Genomic DNA, 19,890 nt, shown 5'->3' on the forward strand with positions numbered 1-19,890 from the left:
ATTTAGTCGGTTTTTCGATCGATTTGGGAAGGAAGGAGTCCCTCCCGACAATCGGCCTGATTAACCGACGAGACAGATCGGAGCAACCGATCGATTAAAAAAACAACCGTCGGTTACAATAACCGACGGTGGTGGTCGGTTGGGCGGTCCCAACCGACTGCCACACACTCCTACTTAAAACCAGAATAACTTAGATTTTACTTAAGAAACATTTTCTTTTTCCAAATTTTTGGGGTGGGAATTATTACTCACATCATACTTATTGATGCTGCAATGGTGTATCCAATGGAAATGCCGCAAAGATTTAGATACTGAATTAACCCGCATGCCTTCACCTTGTATCCACCTGAGAAAATAAAAAGAAAATGCATATTAGGCTTGTTAACAATATATTCCAAAAGTTTGCATGAATTAAGCAGGCCAAAAGAGTCACCAAGAATGGACCGAACAGCATCCATGTAAGTATAGTTCCGCTTGCCCGAGACAGGGTCACCAGTCCGGTAACAGTTGGTGAGGAGAGAAGAAGTATAGTAAGTGACTAAGGAAAACAAGAACATTACAGCAGGACCAGCAATCCACCCTAGTTGAGCTATAGCCCATGCTAAAGAAAGAACCCCAGATCCAATCACAGCTGTTATTATGTGTGCACTGGCAGTCCATAGAGTTCCTGTCCATCCAACACAGCAGATATGTTATAAACGTTAATTCCTTAATTCCGTTCCTTCATATCTTGATGATAAAACAGAGTTTAATGTACAAAAACAAGGCAAATAAAAACACAGAGAAAAAACAGGGGAAGGGAGTGAAAGATTCACCGGCTCGTTTGATACGGCCATCGTCATCGAAACATTCTGAGCCACCCTGAGAAGGGATGCCGATGGAGACGTCAAAGACTTGGTGGTCGTTAAGGTTCTTGGTGGCAGCGTTCTCACCCATCTTGCAACTGACTAACAACAAACGAAAAACAAAATGCTTTATCTTATTTGCATGTAGCACCCGACGGGAAAGCCCCAGTTATGAGAAGAAAAGTGTGTGGTTCACTTGAATGACCCTAAATGGTGGAAATCAGAGAGAAGTTGGGAGTAGGAAAGGTGAATAGAAACGATATGAATGAAGGGAAATGGGGGAAGGGAACAGGGTATTTATACAACTTGTGTCACTCCAATCCCATATAAGAGATTTGGATTAAAAGTAAGTTTGTTTAATTAGTGAAAAAGATTTTCAATGGGTAAGTTAGTGGGGTTATGAATATGAAGAGATGTCCATAACAATAGTTAAGAGAGAAGAATGTCTAAAATGGAAAGTATAAACACTTTGGGTATTTAGAGAGGAATATCTTTTAAGATTAAATTAAAATATATTTTCATTTGAGTTATAAATGAAGTTAAAATATTAAATATTAATGTGTGAGCAATCACTTTAAATTCTTATGTTATATGTGGTAAGTCGAGAGTGATGTAGTAATTGATTAATGCTTTCATTTACTTGGATGATTAGTTGATTGAAACAAGGTTAGCATATAAGCACGTGAAAGTCACGTGGTATTAAAATAGCCAGATGGCATCTTTCCAAAAGCAAGCATCAATCAAAAACAATTAAGGAAGAGGAAGAATAAAGCGGAGAACCACGGAACAGATTCCCCAGTCGACCTCGTCAGTCTCTTGTCACCGATTCGCAACGTTAGAAGGCGTTACGTGAATGAATTTTGCATGTCAAGCTGAGGACAAATTGGACTTTCTAATACAAGTAACTGTATATACCTACCTACCTTTGATTTCTATAAATAAAAACTAGTACATCTTATTTAGCAATGATAAATTTAAAATTTGGTATGAAAATATAAATTGATTATTCGATTCGAAGTAAAAATTAATCACTTTTATAGTAAAATTAAATTATAATAGAAAACTAATTACTAACTCGTCACCATATTTAGTCCATCCCTAAATGAAAGTATTAGCAGCTAATTCTTACTTTGCCCAAATAATATAAGATGCCTTTGGTGTTCAAAACTATCCTTCCTCTCAAGCTTGCATGAGCATGATTGGAACTAACCTAAATCTTACGGAATGCACACCAAAATGTTAAAGTACTAACAGACAAACTTCACCTTGCAAAGACCATTAACAATCCTAATATGGTAAAAGACAAATAAAAACTAATCAAGTTGGCCCATTAGTTTGTTTTTGATGTAACCACTTAGCAAATCATCCACATTCGTCCTACATAATAAAGCCAAAATCAGAAACAATGCTTCTCACCTGTCTTATTTCTTACTTGTCCTCCACTCCCTCGATATGGGCAACTCTAAACCGTATATACAAAAAGAGGAAAAAGAAATTCCCAGATGGGATGAGAAATTAGTCGCTGCAATTGTTTTGATGTGCTCTCTCGAGTTTATATAATACTGAGAAAGTGATGGAAACGAATTGTGATTAACAAAGGTTACGACATAGTTAAGTTTTGATTAAAAAAAAAATGGTGAGGATAGGCAACTTTTGTATTGCTGTCCGGCGTGTGTAGTCTCTCCTCCGTCGTTATGGAAAGGAAGGAATCAATGCTCTTTCCTCCTCCCCACCTTTTAGTCACTTGCTTTATGCGATGTATTGGTGGCTTATGCAACTTCGGAGAATAATCAAATGTAGAAAATGCACAGCTTTGTTTCCAAGGGAAAGGAAGTCATAAGCTTAGTCCCCTGTCACAGGTTGGGAATTTAGTGAAGACAAGTTATGCAAAAATAAAAATTATTAATTTGAAGAAAAATAATTATATTATTTTCAAGAAAAAACGAAAATTTCAGATTTTAAATAAATGAGTACTTGAGCAATTGACTCTAATTCTATTGTATTTTATTTTCTAAAGAGATCATGATCGACGCAAGAACTTATGTAAGTAGATCTTTAGGTCCAAACAAACTTAAACCAATAATGTATGAGCTAATCATCCATCGCATTCTCACACACTCACATTCACAAGTAAAGTTATGTAATAATTCATCAACATTATTATATTATACAACTTTTTATTGTAAGGTGTGATTTTTATCACATTTTATATAAATATTCATAATATTATAACAATTGTGATTTGGCGTGCATCTCGCATTTATATTGCAATGGCTTATTCACTTGCACTCATATCCATAGCTCAACATAACATTCGAAATATAAACAAGTATGGATATATCAACATTTATTTACACAACTAATTAAGTTCCTTATTAACATAATAGTTCAAGACTTGACTTAATATATTGTAGATTGCGACAACACTAAAAGGTTGGAAGAAAGGCTCTATCACATCTATCTCTAATGAGCTAGATTATTACTCCACAAGTCATTTAGACAAGCAAGCTATTAATTTGTAAAATAAAATAAGAGAAATATAACAAAGACTCTGAAAGTGAAGATGGGGAAGGAGACAAGTCAAAGGAGAGAGTTTTTGGTAATAAATCATATTTTGCAAAGACACACAATAATCATATAAATCTAAAGCAAAAAAAAAATCATATAAATCCTTTCACTGACAATAATCCCATTTCAATATTTCCATAAATGCATTTGAAACTCAAATTTCATTTCAAAAATTAATGGACTTCTGTATAATTTTGATCAAAATTTATAAGAATCAAGATATTTTACCTTTTATATTTTTTTTTTACGTTCAAGTTCTTATACTTTATTTTTAATTAAATAAACCTTATAATTAATAAATAGTGTTATCGGGGTGGTGGCTACTACCCTTCGCTTATTATTATTATTATTATTATTATTATATGTATAAAATTTGATGTAAATAGTTTCATCACTCCACCACTCTTTATGTAAAATTTTGAATTCATCACTGATGATCACGTAATATTTTGATATTTTATATTAACGTCACATCAATATCACGTGATTACAAAATAATAAATTATATTTTTATTTATTTACAATAATCATTTCTCTATTTATCTTACGGATGTTTAAACAGGAAGAATAATGCAATACATAGACGGTGTTGTTTTATTTTACTACTTTTCCACTTGCTTTCTATGATTTGTTAAACGTTCAAGAGCTTAGAATAATTGTGTAATTAAAATCAAGCCTCAAAAATCTGGAATAACAAACGTGGAAAGAGTAGTATTGGAATATCGAATCCAACAACTTTGATGCCCAAACACCGAGGAAAGGCAAGTTATCTGGGCAAATCAAAGTGGTAGCTCTTATCATTTCTAATTAGGACTGCCTTTGAAGTTTTAAATTATTATTTAAATATAGTGAAAAGGATAAAAAAAAAATAAGTGAACACGATGAGGAATAATAGAAGGAATTAGATACTTTGCCAAAAAATTTTAATGTGACGCTGTAAAGGGTTGCAAACAGTGGTGTGTTGCAAAAAGTATTTGCAACAATCTTATTCTTTTGTTAGGATAAGTATTGTGCAATACCTATTAAAATATAATAATTTTCATACTGTAAAATGTATTTTTTTTATTATGAAATATAAATTATTCGTCGTAAATGTATTTACAACGATTGTTTGAAAATATTTTTGTTGCCAAATATAGTTGTTAGGGTATTGCAACATTATTAAAGTAATTACTAAACATTTTTTGTTTCAAGAATTGATTTGATACATTTATTATTAAGTCAAACATTCAAATATTAATGGCTCGATTCAGTCTTCGAATACCCAAACTTATTTATACTTTTGTATATTCTCTAAGTCTCATCGAAATCAGACACTAATAAATATATATACCCTAAATAATAATGTTTGTCTCAATTTATAAATAATCGTACCATATTATCAGTTTATCTTTGGTTAATGTAGTCACAAATATATGTATATATAAAAAATGGTATTATATTATAATTTTAAGACAATTCTAACTAATATTACATATATCTCTTATTTAAATAAGGAGATTCGAGTTCTCTTCCCATTTTCCTTCAAAAAAAGGAAGAACAAAAAAACCTTGTTTTGCTAAAATATTGCATGCATATCCTATCTTCTATGACATTGAAATGCCTATCAAAAAACTAGACAATCATCTCCTTTTTCCTTCTTCACCGAAAGAAAAGTTACAGCTTGCCAGATAATTCTTAATTAATTTACAAATGTTCAATGATAATATCCACTTTATTCTCCTTTGAATTAAATTATACAACGGCAACAACATCCCCCGTTACACTCCCTGGTAGCAGTCACAAAACAGCACGCCAGGGCCAGTAGGCGATGACTGCTAGCCAATGCTTTATAAAGTTTTATATATTTCATGTTCAAGTCCAGCGTGTACAAAAGTATTGATTTGGTTGTTTATTTATTTATCTTGTTTATTGATCATCTTTTATTTGATTTATATTAAAATGATATAATATTTTTTAAAAAACTTACTATTTAAGAAAATTTAAATAAAGTTTATTTTTTTATTTAATCAAGTTCATATGTTTTTATTTTAAATCAAATAGGTTCTAATAATTAACTAATGGACTAATAGCATGGTGTTAAATGACATTGAAGTGCCAAAAACTTCTATTAATTATACTATTTATGTTAAAATTTTATATAGTTAATGATACTAATTAACTCACTAATTTTTTTAATTATTATTATTTTAGTTATAATTTCACTCAAAAAAAAATTTTAGATTCACTCCTCTACTTGTAATTTTATATTTATGTGATATAGATGTGACTAAAAATATTATATAATCATATCGCATTAATATATTATATAATGTAACCATTCACTATGATATGTTAATATATTATATTAATATCACGTGACCTAAAACAATAATATGACTCCTTATAGTGAATGTCAAGTGCTGTCATATAAATCTGCAAGCAATGGGGCAATTTCAACCCTATATCTTCCCAATGCTTTTATATTTTGAAAGCATATATAAAAAGAGTTTGAAAAAGAAATAATTATTTTTAATAGTTTAGATAAAAAAACATTAAGTTTTTATTTTTAAAATCTATATTATTTGCTGATAATATATATCATTATTTTGCTTAAACTATCAAATCCTCCTAAAAGACAAAAAAGGGAATAAAGAAAAGAAAAATGGAAGAAGGCTTTTGGGCCTTGCATAAAGAAAAAAACAAGTCCCTAAACCAGTTTACCTTAAAAGAGCCCAAAATCGTCTTTACATTATACAAGGCCCAAAATCCTCATTTCATTTTTCTTTTCTTTTCACAAAGCGGCTAACACGTGCCTTGCACGTGGTGCCAGGTTTGAAGCAAAGAAAGACGGTCGTTTTGCGGGGGTCGGTTGTTTGAGAGTCGGAAGAGGAGCAAAGAGAGAACGAGGAAAACAGAAGAATGAGTGGCGGAGACATACACGCAGCGGCGAGGTCCGGTGACCTTTCTACAGTTCAATCAATTCTGGCGTCTAACCCTTTGGCCGTTAACTCCAGAGATAAGCACTCCAGAACTCCGTATCCTCCTCTTTCTTTCTTTCTTTCCTTTTTGCCTATCATAATGCTTGCTTTGGGCTTTTTCTCTTATTTTTAATTTCCTGAATGCCCAATTGCCTTAACAATTTCTATTGATTTAATTTCCCTGTTTTTGGGGATGTATTTGTGAACCATTTTGATAGGAGCAACAGTAATTTTTGTAGCTCACAGTTGTTGATAAAACTTGGGAGTTGTCTTGGCCTTGGCTTGTCATGTGAGAGCAAATTAAGAACTGATGTGTGTTGGGTACTACTCACAAGTTACAAGAAAGAAATGATTATGGATTTGTTGTTAGTTTCATGCTCGTTTGTGAGTAGTCCAACTGTCTGACTATCAGCACAAAATAGCATTTCTCTGATATTAATACTTTTCTAACGGATTGGTTCAGGCATTTTTGTTGTTGGAAACGTTTACAAACCCTTTGTTGTGCTCAAATTCTTCTGTAGCATCTACTCTACAAAACTTCAAAAGATGGCAACTTTACTTTGTCTTTACATATCAGGCCATTTCTGTTGCTTCTCTCTTTTCGGCCATTTTATTCATGAGACGATAGTATTTAAGAGCTGCCTCCAAGTGAGTTCAGCTTACTTTTGCCAGTGACTACAATGTCAAGCGGTGGAGGCTTATCCTGGCATAGCTGTATGCTCTATTCAAATCTGAACAAAGTATTCTTGTTATTTATCCAGAAATTGAGATATTGAAGTTTTTTTGGATGATGCATAGCCTAATTAGGAGACCATAACTCGTATGAAAGGGGCGCTCAATTCAGAAAAGTTACAGTACTCCGATATCTCTGACCTTCATTTGGTATATGTAGTGAGCTTTTTATTTGTTTCCTATTATACTATATTTATTGTTGATACCCACTAAAACTGGTTATCAGCTAAATATCCTTTTGAATCTAATTTTCTTCATGACAGTAATGCCAGTTTTGCAATTTGTTTCCTTGACACTGGTAACCCTGTGATATAGACTACATTTGGCAGCATGGTCTGGGCAAGCACAGGTTGTAAGCTATCTCTGCAAGCAAAAGGCTGATGTTGGTGCTGCTGCCATGGATGACATGGGTGCAATCCATTTTGCAGCCCAGAAAGGGCATATAGAGATTGTTCGAACTTTGCTCTCATTGGGAGTCTCAGTTAAAGCTGCCACTCGCAAGGGATTCACTCCATTACACTATGCCGTTCAAGGTTCGCACCTGGAACTAATCAAACTCTTGTTAAAGAAGGGTGCAAGTCTTAGTGCCAAAACAAAAGCAGGGAAGGCCCCACTTGATCTTGCGAAAAGTGAAGAAATTCGCTCATTTTTTAAAGAGTGTGAACAATCTCCTATGAAAGTAAATCTGAATGGTAAAGAGAAGGCTGAAAAATCTGATTCAAGGCCGCCACTGCCAGATAAGATGGAAAGTCCTGATAATGAAGCTACTGCAGCAGAACATGACAGGCAAGAGGATGAGAGAGTAAAAAGGAAAGGTGATGATGATAACCAGGAAGCCTTATCACAACCTAAGAAACCAAGAGTTGCTCTTAAGCATCTTCTGAGTGCAGATGACACTGAAGAAGATGAAGAAACCTCATAAGAACACCAGAGTGGAATAAAAACCATTCCCCAAGCACTCCTCGGACCAAAATTGTTACAAGATTGTGAGGAAAGAAATCTATTGTCTGATGATTTACTTACTATGATGCTAACAACACGAAAAGTACCCAATTTTTCTTGCTTTCCAGTTATTGGTATATCTAGGTTGTAATATTCTTGTAATTTGTCATTTTGAACTTCTGCTAGCTTCCAGTTAGAAAGGTCAATAATGTTGTATGGCCTCAGTGTTGGGGCAGCAGGGCATTATGTTTTGCTTTGTTGTGTATTATCATGAAAAACCAGTACAGTGGAATCCGCATGAGGAGCTTGATTTTAAATACCCGACTCATCTCAAAAGTTAACCATTCCAGACTGGCTCACTTCTTAAGTGGTTGAATAATTTGATTAGTTTTATAAATTCAAATTCAGACCAGTATAAAGCCAATTCAATCAACGCAAGACTAAGAGCAATCCAAATTCTTTTGAATGACAAATAATCCAAACCTAAACGAACCACTCAACTTGATGACCCCATCACGGCCGCCAAAGTTGCCATTTGTTAAGGCGGCTGGTTCCTCCAAATTAGACAACGGATGCAACCGAGTCACTTCAACTAGCAATTAACGAATGAGAAGGTAAACAATTAAACAGCGAAAATAACTAAAACAGTATGAAATTCGCTGCTCTTGTGATATCTCAAACTTTGATTGAAGCTAGAATCTCTGCTCCTAGCTTGTTCCCTTGACTAACATAAGCGTCTCATACAAACTTTGTCATTCATGGGAGCCAAAGAAATTGAAGTTGCCGAAACCATAGTTCTTTGCATAGCGCTGTGTACCAGTAAATTGCACGTGGATATGTATTTTTCTTGTGAGTTTTGTCCACTATACCTGAACTCAAGAATAACAATTACAAGGAGAACTTTCCTTTCTTAACATTAGAAATTCTTGAACCTAGATATCCTACAAAATTTTTATTGTCCAATCTTCAGCTACCCCGCACAGGCTTAGGATGGTTACTGCAGCTGCACCATGTCCCCTAGCCGGAGTGGACCAAGTTCAATTTCTGCATTCTCATTTCCTGGTTCAACAAGAGCACTTTTTTGGCCCAGGAGTATGTCCGAGAAGAATAATCCGCTCAATAATGCAGTCAGAAGAAAATCCAGACCTGCCAAGGGAAGAGGATGCCATATTTGAAGATGTAAGCTGCCCATTCGAGAACACAAAGCGGCGATGAATGTAAGCCCCATGCTTGAAGTCAAAGCTTTTCCATCATCAAGATAGAGTTCCCCTTCAGCTGCTTGGGAATTGTTCAGAGTTATCACCTAAAACAGACACAGCGATGTTAGAGCTAGAGACTCATCATGCTGAAATTTACTAGATTATCGTTGTCATCAATGTCAATACTACCCAATAGAGGAAAAAAGTTAGAGAAAACAGCAACAATCATGATCCAAGCTCAGTCATTTTATAAAGTTTTGAGAATAGATACCACTTCACAGTTCGATGACATGTTCTCTAATGAAAAGGAACTTTGCTGCAAGTCATAAAGTGGTGCCATATTTGGCTGAATTCAACCAGTCGCACGCTAACTAATGAGTACCATGCTGATTAAAACAAACCAAGCAGCATAACTTATTCAAAATATCCGAAGGCCATTTTTCAAAAGCACTGGCAAATTCTGAGCAACAACAAAATTTAATTCTTTTTTTAATATTCCACACCACCAATTCTTTCTAAAGTGCTGTAATCTATTCACAGATTTTATCCACTTAGCCCAGCATTTTCTGGCTATAAGAACCCTTTTTTAAATGATGAGTACTACACATTAAGACAAAAAGTTGACAACATTGAATATTAGAATGCAACATGTCACTAAAAATTACTATATCAGCACTATGAGGCTACAACCTAACTATGATAACTATCATATTAATGAAAGCATGGATGCATTTATGCTCACATGCTAATATTTTATGATGTGAGCATCTCAATCTGTTGGTCTCATAATTTGTAGAAGTGCCTAGGTAACAATTTATGATTCACAAGGCTAGTTTACAAATAAACCACACAAGAATCTTATAAGTTTCATAATACCATATGTGGATTTATTCCTTCATAGGATAATATTAAACATCAAAATTTTGCAGTAGGCATCAGCTAGAACAGAAAATTTGTGGGAAATCTTCTTGATCGGCTTGTTAGTATCAAATAGTGTTCATATTTACCCACAGTCATTTTCATATTTGAAATGGCACATTGTTGTTTGATTGACTTTGAAGAATTTTGTTTTCCGAAGTGCAATTTAGGACCCAAAAGGCCAACACCGTGTTAAAGACTCAAGGAACACTCTATCAACAAAAACGATGAAGTGCTTCCGAGCTTTAGTCAACTTGTGCTGTGCTTTAGTGCCTACGCACATACCATGATAACATTTGGGCCACCAGACAGCCTACCCGTGCTAAGAAAACAAATTGGAAAAAATAACACGATTGCAAGGAAAGAATACCTGGCACTATTTTACACCAACTGTAAGATATATTCATGAGAGAACTGGAAGTGCTAGGTCGTATCAATTACATACCAGTGGTATAAGGATCATGCACCATTTGAGTGGAGCTTCTACGGAACCGGTCTTTTCTTGGTAAAATAGTGCCAAGCTCTTTGGAAAGCAGGAATGCTTTCTTCTGAAACTTCAAGCTTATGGATCTTCCCCCCTTATATGCAGTCCAGTTCTAATGTCATACCACAATTCCATCCCAGGCAAATATACAGATGCATGTTTAGCCCTCTGTATTAAGAGAAAAATTATGAACTTCGGTTATTTACAGGGCAAGAAGATAAGAAAGCAACAGAGAAAATAAGAAACGAAAAGATAGAAGGTTAAAGATCCAGTTAACAGTAGTACCTCACTAAAGATCCCTTGCACCAATACACTGTTTCCAACCATGAAAGCTTCATCGTTACTGAATGTTGCTTCATCAGATGGGAACTCCATCCATAATGGACGTACAACAGGAACACCAGTAACATTTGCTTCTCTGAATAATGAGTAAAGTATGGAAGCAATGTATAACGAACACAGTATGGCATCTCTCATAAGTTCTGTATTTCGTTCACTGAAATAAGATAAAACTCATTACTTTGCAGATCATAGAAGTAAATGCATAATGAAGTAGAGATATATTGTATGATAATAATATCAAGTTCATTATATCTTAAGCCTTTCCATTGACAACAACACTCACAAATACACCTGCAGTTATACAACACAAAGTTCACAGGTGGGATACAAGTATCCTGATTAACAACGGTAAACATTCAGTGGCATTTGGCAACATATTGGGAAAATGAGCCATCACAAGAACTAGAATGAAAGCTGGAATTTCGACTTCAATAGTACTAGACACGATAGAATTCTGTCAAAGTGGTTCTACTAACAGTTAAAGGGTTTTTTTCTTTCATGAATCAATCACTGCAATTCTTCCAAGAACATCTTTAAACATAACTAATGCAGTTTCCATAATACAAAGGAGGTCCACGGGGCCATCACCCCAAAATACACGTCATGCTGCTGACCAGAATTTAATTTGGATGCACTCTCTTCAGATTCAAATGACAAGCATACAAACAGTGAAAAACGAGTAGAGCTTACTTTTCAATGCACTAATAATACATTGCAACAATTTCAGAAACTCGTTAAGTTGTAAGGGATGAGAAACAGATGAAAAGGTGAACAGCACAGTGTTCCTAAGATAGGGTAATTTAGCTTTGGTGAAGAAACGAGCTTAATATGTGTTTGTGATTTTACATGTTAGGAATATTCTATATAAATGCACGTGCTAAAAGTAAATGCTAATCCATCAAGATGCCGAGAGTAGAATTAAATGGATGTTAAAAGCATCATACCAAACAACCAAGGCTCTCGTCTTTTGTGTGTCATGATGGGCATGACCTCTAAAGAAAGGATGTAAGCACCAAGTTGATACCAGCGCACTAATAGCTCAGGCTCAGGATTGCCAAAAATCCACCAACATCAGCACCTGTGAAAATTTATCTAGCATCATTATTTCGGGGGGAAAAAGGTGCACTAGGTTAACTTTTTTTTCTTAAAAAAAAATGGCAGGCATACCAGAGAATGACATTCCAGTAAGACCAAGCCCAAAATCATTGGGACTGAAACCCTGAGCTGATCCCAATCTGCTGTATTATCACCAGTCACACTGCTCCATACCTTTGACTTCCAGCAAAGAATGCTCTGGACAAACAAAAGGCTGTCCTTACCATCTCCACGCTTTACAAGCCCGTCAGCTGTTGCCATGTGGAAGTAATAGCCATAGGCATTGTAACTCCCGATGTTCCACTCCCCAGCATGCAACGCATCTCTGGGCATTGTCACCTAGAAACAGTAAAAGTTTTGTCAATGTGCTGTTTCACCTGCCAGTCTGCATTATGAGGATTTTAACACAACACCCAACACACACACTCCAGAATTTCTACAATTTTGAAGTATAGCTGCCAAAATTAAAGGATACTCAGCAATAACTTCCCCATCTTCATAGATATGCATTTTTTGGGTTATTAATAACAACTTAACATGATTATCAGCAGACATTTGCATTCCAACATTGGATGAACAAAGGAACTCTCAAATGAAAAACAAAACATTTCGCTCGACTTAATTTGGAAAATCCAAACTATTATGATCATAGTCTTTACTTATCTAAACAACAACAATTGAACAAGAAATAAAAAGTTGCATATTACTATCCATTACAAGCTGTACAAAATTAAGGGTTGAATTTGTCCACAATAGTTCCAATACAACTGTAGACCATCAACTACCAAAGTCCTATATAAATACTAACCTCTAAAGGTCATTATAGTAATTTTATCATTAATGAAATATAAAATAACCTTGTAATTAAGTTACTCAACTCATTTCTTCTTTCTTTTTTTATTCTCCTCCATTACTTTTGCCCCACTCTCTCCATTTTTTTCCCTTAATCAAACTAGTTCTCCTCATCTTCCTCTGCAATTATCTGTCTCTCTCGCATGGGTGGGCAGCAACAAGCTAGAGTGTATAATTGAATGATAGCTAAGCAGAATAAGCATTAGCTATTTAACATCAATAACAGAAAAGAGGATAAGAAAATAACAAAGAGATAAAAAAAAAATGAATAGAAAAGAAACACTGCATTAACAAAAGTGGCATACCTCTGGTCCATTAAAGACAGAAGGCTCATTCATGTCATTCCAAATGTACAATGAGAGGAGTTGAACCAACATAATTTTCATAAGAAAACTTCCCACCCACCATGATCTAATCTCTGGATTCAACATATCTGGGTACGAGGAGGAACCTGGCCAACACCACCCATCATAATCCTTCCCACTTGCATCCTTAACATAATACCCCTCTGAGTTGCATCCTTGTGCAACTGAAATGACTCATCACGCTTAATATGTGGAATCCATTGTCACCATATGCCTACCTTTGGCGCCCAACTTCTTTTGCATCTCGTCTGGATGGGAACAGCAACTTATCCCATGTAAATACCTCTTGCCATCAGTATGCTCAATATCAAGCCATAAAACATCATATGGAATATCATGCTCATCAAACTTGGAATCCACATTCTCTACATCCTCTTCATCCCGGTAATTCCACCTACATTGATGATATGCTGTAGCAAACAGCTGTGGCATGGATGGCAGACCTGTCCACACTCGTGTATTGCCTGACAACATCCTTTGGCCCTGGCCCAACAAAAAGAAGGTATCTACAATCCCAGCCTCACTCACCAAAGGTATCAATCCGACTCTGCAAAGTGGGCATCAAAAGCCCATCTTCTGCATCCCAACCATTTGCCAATACATCAATCTGCATCTCTGCAGCATTCAACCAGAAAAACCCAGAACTTTTTCCAGACTTCCCGTGCGATACCATGAATGGAATGGAACCATAAATCCCAAAGGGCGAATCATGACATACTCAAAACATCCAAGTTAAACAATCTATAAGGCTCAGATTCATCAACCCCAGGTCCCCTAGTGGGTTTAAGAGCAAAACTAGTTGCATGTTCCGGTATTCCATAGACAAAAGACCCGTAAAAGGAAACATCGAAACTAATCGACTGTGGACCGTATGGCCTGGTATCAGTATGCCCTCTAAACCTTTCTCCCCAATCCTCATCCTCTTTTTTCACTCTCAATTGTTCAAAATCAAATAAACCATGTGAATTCAATGAAACTACGCGTCGATTACCTGCTTTCTCTCTAACGTAAATCTCAAATGGATCGTGCCTGAGGACTGCCTCGTAGCCGTCCGATAAGTAGACCACGGAAAGAAAAACCCCATCATTACATCGATTTTCTCCGTGGAAGCGCTCTGTAACCAGAGCTTTTTGGCCTCGAATTCGGGATTATAACATCGGGAACTTGGAACCGTTTCTTGGTGGGTCCAACGAGGGATCTTTCGATCTTGAGCCGCATGATCCCATCTTGGTAGACTGAAAGAGAGAGAGTCAACGGCTTGATTTCATCTCCGTCTTGACCATGCGGAGCCTTGGAAATGAGCTGAGCAGTAAGGTCACCATCGGAGATGGAGACATCGTGGGCGATTAGAGTGCAGGCGCCGGGTTTGCGAGATCGAGCTCGCTTGCAGAACGGGGTCTGATTGCAGTTTCTAAACTCGTCTTTTTTCCAGGAGTGTACTGTTTGGGAAGCGAGAAAGAGGAGCAAAATGAGGAAAACCTTGAAGGGTTTCATTTTCATGGGAGAAAGGTCATGAAGAATGGACTATAAACCCTGGAATGGAAATGCAGTGAGTGTTGCAACGCAGTGACAAACGTAGCGAGTTGCTGATGTTCTTTATAAATCTTTACTCTTTAGAAAGTCGGCCTGGAAACTGGGAAGTGATTTTGGGCTCGGCCCTTTGATTTTGTTCTCGCTTGAACATATAGGAAGTGTGAGTGACCCGCCCCAACAACAAAACACGACCCATAACCCGATCCAAATTGTCTCAACTTGAACGAGCCCAAGGTCCAAAATATCTGCAGTTGACATAAAAAAGTGAAGTCATAAAGCCAAGGCGAGGCCCAAATTTATCCATTGCTGCCTGCGCGGGACTCTGCCGCCTTACACCAGGAGTAAAACCCAATAATACTCTTCACTGTTTGTCAGTGTTTCTCAGTTGAGTTTCAAAATCCACAACCAACAAACAATAACATGGCTTCCTCAATTTCCTTAACATCCACTCCCCCTTCCACCTCCCCTCCCTTCCACCATAGAAACCTATTCCTTTCATTTCCAGTCTCAATCCGCATCTCAAGCAACAGCTCTGCCTCTGCACTACTCCCTCTCTGCTTTGCTGCTAAGTCCCAGACGGGTGGACCCGTCAAGAAACGGTCGTCCTCAGCGGCAGGGAATAAGAGGAGGAGGAAGGGGAGAAATGGGGATGATGATAATTTGAAGGAGCTAACATTGAGGGATGTTGAGATTGTGGAAGAAAATGTTGATGATGATGAAGGGTCATCTTCTTCTTCTTCTTCTACTACTACTACTGCTACGCGTGCTTTAGCTTATCATCCTCCGCCGCTGCCCAAACCACCTGCTGGGTTCGTGGTTGATGATACTGGCAGGGTTCTCATGGCCTCAAACAAGAGAATTGCCACTATGGTGAGTCTTTCTTTTTGAAACTCTTGGTTGTTACTTCTATTCCTTAGCTGAAGGTTCGTTTATTGATTTTGCAACTTCCTTGTTTCCGAAAGAGAAAAGCAGAAAACATAAAAAGTAATAATACTATAATGATATTTAGTTTTGATTTTTAAAAAAAAAATTAGAATTGTAAATTTTTGAGCAGAAAATGCATATCTTTAGTTTTATTTAGATTAATTATGCCATAAATAACTACTCCTTGTAGAATATTGTATAATATTAGACTTGTCTAAGCATTAAGGAAAAGCTTCTCTTTTGCACATGTAAACATGATATTTGGGGTAAATCAATCATAGCTATTTCAAGAAGTGGAGTAGTATTCGGGTAGATGACTTAGTGTTGTTAAAGTCTGTTATCATCCACATGCGTCTATCACTAGGAATTTATATAACAATTCACTGATGTTGACATATGAAGCTTTTCTCATTACCAGAGAAGCTACCTTGGATTTTTGAAGTTTCTTATTGATGATTGACCAGCTTGGCTATATGAGGTTATGGTTGTAAGCAAGTTGAGTTGAGCCCAACTAGCACCATTACTCGAGTTTGGCTTACACGCTGAACACAAAGAGGTGTAGCTACAAGTGGTCAAGTAAAAAACCGCCAAGAAAAAAGCCAAAAATGCTTAAGCTTAGCATTCTTTGGCTGAGCATTCTTGTTGATATGACTCAATATAAGAAAGAGTACGAGTTTGTGTCAGATTACAGCAGATGCCAGGCAGGGTAGGCAATGCCACGAACTTGGCCAAATCAATGCCCTAACCATAGCATCTTGCTTGTAATGGTGTTTTTAATATAGAACAGGAGAGAAAGAGGGAGAAAACAGAAAATCGGAAGAAATCACAAGGAAAGGTGAAGAGATAGAGGAATTTACAGGAGAGAAACAGGTAGAACTGAGGGAGAGGGAAATTTCAAAGTTACTTATATCCTCCTCTTAGTAATCCATAATCTAACACATAGGTTACACCCTAAGCTCTAATATGTATAAATGTAAACTACTACCTACGTCCCGTTTTTATTATCCCTACTTGACTTTCATAGAGTTTAAGAAAAACTTTGACTTTGGTATATTTTATATTAAAGCTTAATTTTTTTGGAAAAAGAAAATTGCTGCTCCATGGTTTTTAATTCCAAAAAGTAAAAAAAATCATGAAAAATAATTGCAGAATATAGGAAAAGTTAGAGTATTAGGTGTTCAGAAAAGGAAAGAGGACATAGTTTTGGGACATACCAAAAAGATGGGCAAAGAAAATGGGATAGAGGAAATAATAAATATAACCTTAAATACTAGAAATGACAATAAAGCCCTATGAAGTCTTAAAAAATTTTAATTCTACAATCAGCCTCTTTTTGTCCTGCATCATTACAACATCAGTTTAACTGCAGCTTAATAGCAGTTGTGTGATAGCAGCTGTGATGTTTAGTGGTCAAAACTAGCTAAGTCCTTTGATTACGTAAAAGGCTTGACTTATCTCTTTGCTATTTGTGCATCTTGCTCTCCCACTCGGCTCTATCTGATTCCAGTTGTTTTGATCAGACAAGTCACCAAATTTTCCACTATACCTTGACTTACCTCTATCTTTGGATTAGAATATGGCAACAAATCTTTTAAATATAGATGAAAGAGAGGTTAGAGGGGTACAGTAAGTATTTTGCTTTAATGCTCTCCATTCTCCTTCAAGTAAAATAGTCGACGCTTGTCGTAAATTTTTCATAACTTGTTCTAAATGAGTGATTTTCTTGCTATTTCTTTGTTCTAGTAAACAGGGTAAGTACTTTGCTTCTTTTCATTTTTAAATTTAGTTAAAGAAATTATGGACAGGTTGATTCTGCCAACAACAATCCATTAGAGTGTGTTATAAGGAGGGTATTCGAAAGTTCTCAGGGGGATGAATGTATGCTGCTCTGCCCAGTTGACACGTATGTATTGTTGCCCTAATGTGGCTGTGTAATTCATAAGAAAAATATTTGACATTAATTATTTTTTGTTCTGGTATTTGATAAGGGATTGGTTTCTGCAGGCCTGTTCAGATATTGAAGAGCACAAATATTGATGGATGGTCAGCTGTATGTTTCCTCTTCCACATTGGTTTTTATCATTGCTTGAATCTTTCAGACTTAATTTGTTATTGAACTATATAAGTTTTCCCGTGTAAGAATTATTTTAATAATTTTTCAATTTATTTTTTAATAGCCATTGAGTTTGTAGGATTCATTAATTGTTTTTGCTGTATCGTAGAAGTGAAAATCCCTTCTCATCCCATAGAAAGAACTATCCTCTTTCCCTCATCCCCAGGGACTACAACCTAGCTGACCAACCCACATGCTTCTTTGTTTCAGGTCAGTGATGAAGAAGTTGAAGCTATTCTTCCTACAGCTGCATATGCTCTTGCAAAAATACATATGCATCTGGTCAATAGTGGGTATGTTCATAAAATTAGTATAGCTTGTTTCTTGATTTCTTGATAGTATATATTCCAATATCTTCGTGTTGCATCAGATTCTGTTACACAGCTCGGGGAGGATTTTGCTACTCAGAAGATGACATCTTTGATTTCCGCTCAGGCAATCTCTTCCTCTCATTGCTTTATGCTTTTGAGTTATTTTGGCTCTTATGATTTTCCATCATTACGGTTGACTGGACATTCTTCAAAGTTAATGTCATGCAGACTTCTCTGAACTTTAAATGTAGGGTGAACTTAAGAAATCTGCCTATGCGGATTCTGTGGCAGTGTCAAAAGTGAAAAGTACTTTTCAGGTTTTGTAATTGTAGAGAATCTAATTGTGACTGAAGCAATAGGTTCAAAGTTGCTGAATCTTACATCTGAAAGGAGTATCCAAGTTTGAAGGTTCCTCCTCCCCAGTATAACCATATAAAAGGACAAAAAAAAATTGAAATTACTCCTTGTGCCCGTGTGGGTGAAGGGAAAGGCAAAGAGAGGTAGAGGTAGGGCATTCTGATTCTCCTTGTTTGGAACTAAAAGGCAAGTGAATGGTAGAAGCACCTTACCACTCATTTCCCCCTCCTTTTCCTTCCACTGATTTGCAGAAAATTGGGGAAGAAGATTCCTCTTTTAATGAAGCTTTCTGATCTCCAGATGCCATCCTTATGATTAATTTTCTCTCACCTTATCAATTCCTCTCCTTTATAGAGTCTAAACATTATTGTGGATGGGTTCCTTGGTAGAATTGTGTTAGAAATTATTTGGCGTTAGGATTCAAGAGTATGAAGAAAGCAGTTAGGTGTAGGGTCTGGGTCTGCTGCTTATTTTAGACAATAGTGATTTGCTTTCTTTAATTTTCCCTGTTTTCTTCTGACACTGTCCAACACTTATTATGTATCTGTTGTGTGATTTGATATGTTTATGCTTGGTGTTTAAATTTTGCAGATGATGGTCAAGATATAGATGGCTTGCCAACTGAAGGCATAGAAATTACGTGCTTCCATCTGGTAATAACCCTCAATTTTCTTTCCATTTCAAAGTTTCATCTGAAGTTGAAGTGGCTTGCATAAGTGTCTTCTAAGATCTGCACTGCTGCATCTACATCATGATTAAGAAATTTTAAACTCTATTTTGTTGGCTAATTTGCCCTATATGCTTAAATGATAATCTTGCAATTCATAATAGTCAAAGCTGTAGGTAAAATTTGATTTTCTATTTTATTTGCAATTTCATATGGTGTGGGGAACATGGAGGTGTAAAAATTGAACATCTGATAATCTGGAAACTCAATAACTGTGAAATTGTCAGGGACAATTTAGGGATTTATATTCTGACTATTTGGCTCTGACCATACAGAGCTTGTGACGTAGAACAATTAATCTCAAACTAAGTTCTGAAGAAAATAGTCTGAAACTCAATTTCAGAATCTCAAATCTCCAGTCACACAATAAAACAAATTCCACCAAATAAATAGAGAAAATTGCAATAAAATAAATCCAAGAAAGCCCAAATAAAAAAATAAAACTATTTTCTCATTTTGCACCCAGTATAAACATTTTTCCAAAATTTGGAAGGTCGGTCCTCTATCAACATGTTGCCTATTCTCTCATATCTGCTTAAAAATCATTGGCCATGGTGTGCTTTTCCTGCTGAATAACATTGTTGTAATCTTCCTGTCACTTTTATCATTTTCAGTTTGAAGCA

At 36.0% G+C, this 19,890-nt stretch overlaps 4 protein-coding genes and 1 pseudogene across 5 annotated transcripts in view; 2 read left to right on the plus strand and 3 right to left on the minus strand.

The window, feature by feature from the left end:
* Positions 1-44: 44 nt before the first annotated feature.
* Positions 45-1,123, minus strand: LOC110409683 (amino acid permease 2-like). Its single transcript, XM_021419121.2, has 3 exons — positions 816-1,123; positions 434-667; positions 45-346 (listed from the first exon to the last, which is right to left on the minus strand). Exons 1-3 carry the CDS (start codon positions 934-936, stop codon positions 249-251), a joined length of 453 nt encoding a protein of 150 aa, XP_021274796.1. The 5' UTR covers positions 937-1,123; the 3' UTR covers positions 45-248.
* A 5,120-nt stretch (positions 1,124-6,243) lies between these two features.
* LOC110409034 (Ankyrin repeat family protein) lies at positions 6,244-8,364 on the plus strand. The gene is made up of 2 exons (XM_021418249.1): positions 6,244-6,430; positions 7,421-8,364. Exons 1-2 carry the CDS (start codon positions 6,315-6,317, stop codon positions 8,025-8,027), a joined length of 723 nt encoding a protein of 240 aa, XP_021273924.1. The 5' UTR covers positions 6,244-6,314; the 3' UTR covers positions 8,028-8,364.
* Positions 8,365-8,574: 210 nt separating this feature from the next.
* Positions 8,575-19,890, minus strand: part of LOC110429131 (putative glucan 1,3-alpha-glucosidase) — a gene marked incomplete at its 5' end in the record, with an annotated part of 23,690 nt that continues 12,374 nt past the window's right edge. Inside the window, one exon of the mRNA XM_021445023.2 lies at positions 8,575-8,979. The remainder of the gene's footprint in view (positions 8,980-19,890) is intronic.
* Positions 8,973-14,920, minus strand: LOC110410011 (putative glucan 1,3-alpha-glucosidase; annotated as a pseudogene). Its single transcript, XR_016350759.1, has 6 exons — positions 13,243-14,920; positions 12,158-12,424; positions 11,928-12,068; positions 10,934-11,144; positions 10,610-10,816; positions 8,973-9,376 (listed from the first exon to the last, which is right to left on the minus strand). The product of XR_016350759.1 is annotated as a putative glucan 1,3-alpha-glucosidase (transcript).
* Positions 15,190-19,316, plus strand: LOC110410013 (BTB/POZ domain protein TNFAIP protein). The gene is made up of 6 exons (XM_021419572.2): positions 15,190-15,705; positions 17,565-17,662; positions 17,764-17,809; positions 18,083-18,165; positions 18,243-18,307; positions 19,132-19,316. Exons 1-6 carry the CDS (start codon positions 15,256-15,258, stop codon positions 19,254-19,256), a joined length of 867 nt encoding a protein of 288 aa, XP_021275247.1. The 5' UTR covers positions 15,190-15,255; the 3' UTR covers positions 19,257-19,316.

This window comes from Theobroma umbraticum, unplaced genomic scaffold, assembly GCF_002168275.2.
Source record: "Theobroma umbraticum cultivar Fairchild unplaced genomic scaffold, ASM216827v3 scaffold_44.0, whole genome shotgun sequence".
NCBI classification, from domain to species: domain Eukaryota; kingdom Viridiplantae; phylum Streptophyta; class Magnoliopsida; order Malvales; family Malvaceae; genus Theobroma; species Theobroma umbraticum.

What these genes read in the sequence shown, in the direction of transcription:
- LOC110409683 (XM_021419121.2), bottom strand. Translation starts at nt 936, where the DNA reads ATGGGTGAGAACGCTGCCACCAAGAACCTTAACGACCACCAAGTCTTT. An exon ending in TGGCCGTATCAAACGAGCCG is followed by an intron (nt 668 to 815) that starts GTGAATCTTTCA and finishes TTGGATGGACAG; the next exon opens with GAACTCTATGGACTGCCAGT. An exon ending in TGCTGTTCGGTCCATTCTTG is followed by an intron (nt 347 to 433) that starts GTGACTCTTTTG and finishes TTATTTTCTCAG; the next exon opens with GTGGATACAAGGTGAAGGCA.
- LOC110409034 (XM_021418249.1), top strand. Translation starts at nt 6,315, where the DNA reads ATGAGTGGCGGAGACATACACGCAGCGGCGAGGTCCGGTGACCTTTCT. An exon ending in GATAAGCACTCCAGAACTCC is followed by an intron (nt 6,431 to 7,420) that starts GTATCCTCCTCT and finishes CCTGTGATATAG; the next exon opens with ACTACATTTGGCAGCATGGT.
- LOC110410013 (XM_021419572.2), top strand. Translation starts at nt 15,256, where the DNA reads ATGGCTTCCTCAATTTCCTTAACATCCACTCCCCCTTCCACCTCCCCT. An exon ending in CTGCTCTGCCCAGTTGACAC is followed by an intron (nt 17,663 to 17,763) that starts GTATGTATTGTT and finishes TGGTTTCTGCAG; the next exon opens with GCCTGTTCAGATATTGAAGA. An exon ending in ATATTGATGGATGGTCAGCT is followed by an intron (nt 17,810 to 18,082) that starts GTATGTTTCCTC and finishes TCTTTGTTTCAG; the next exon opens with GTCAGTGATGAAGAAGTTGA.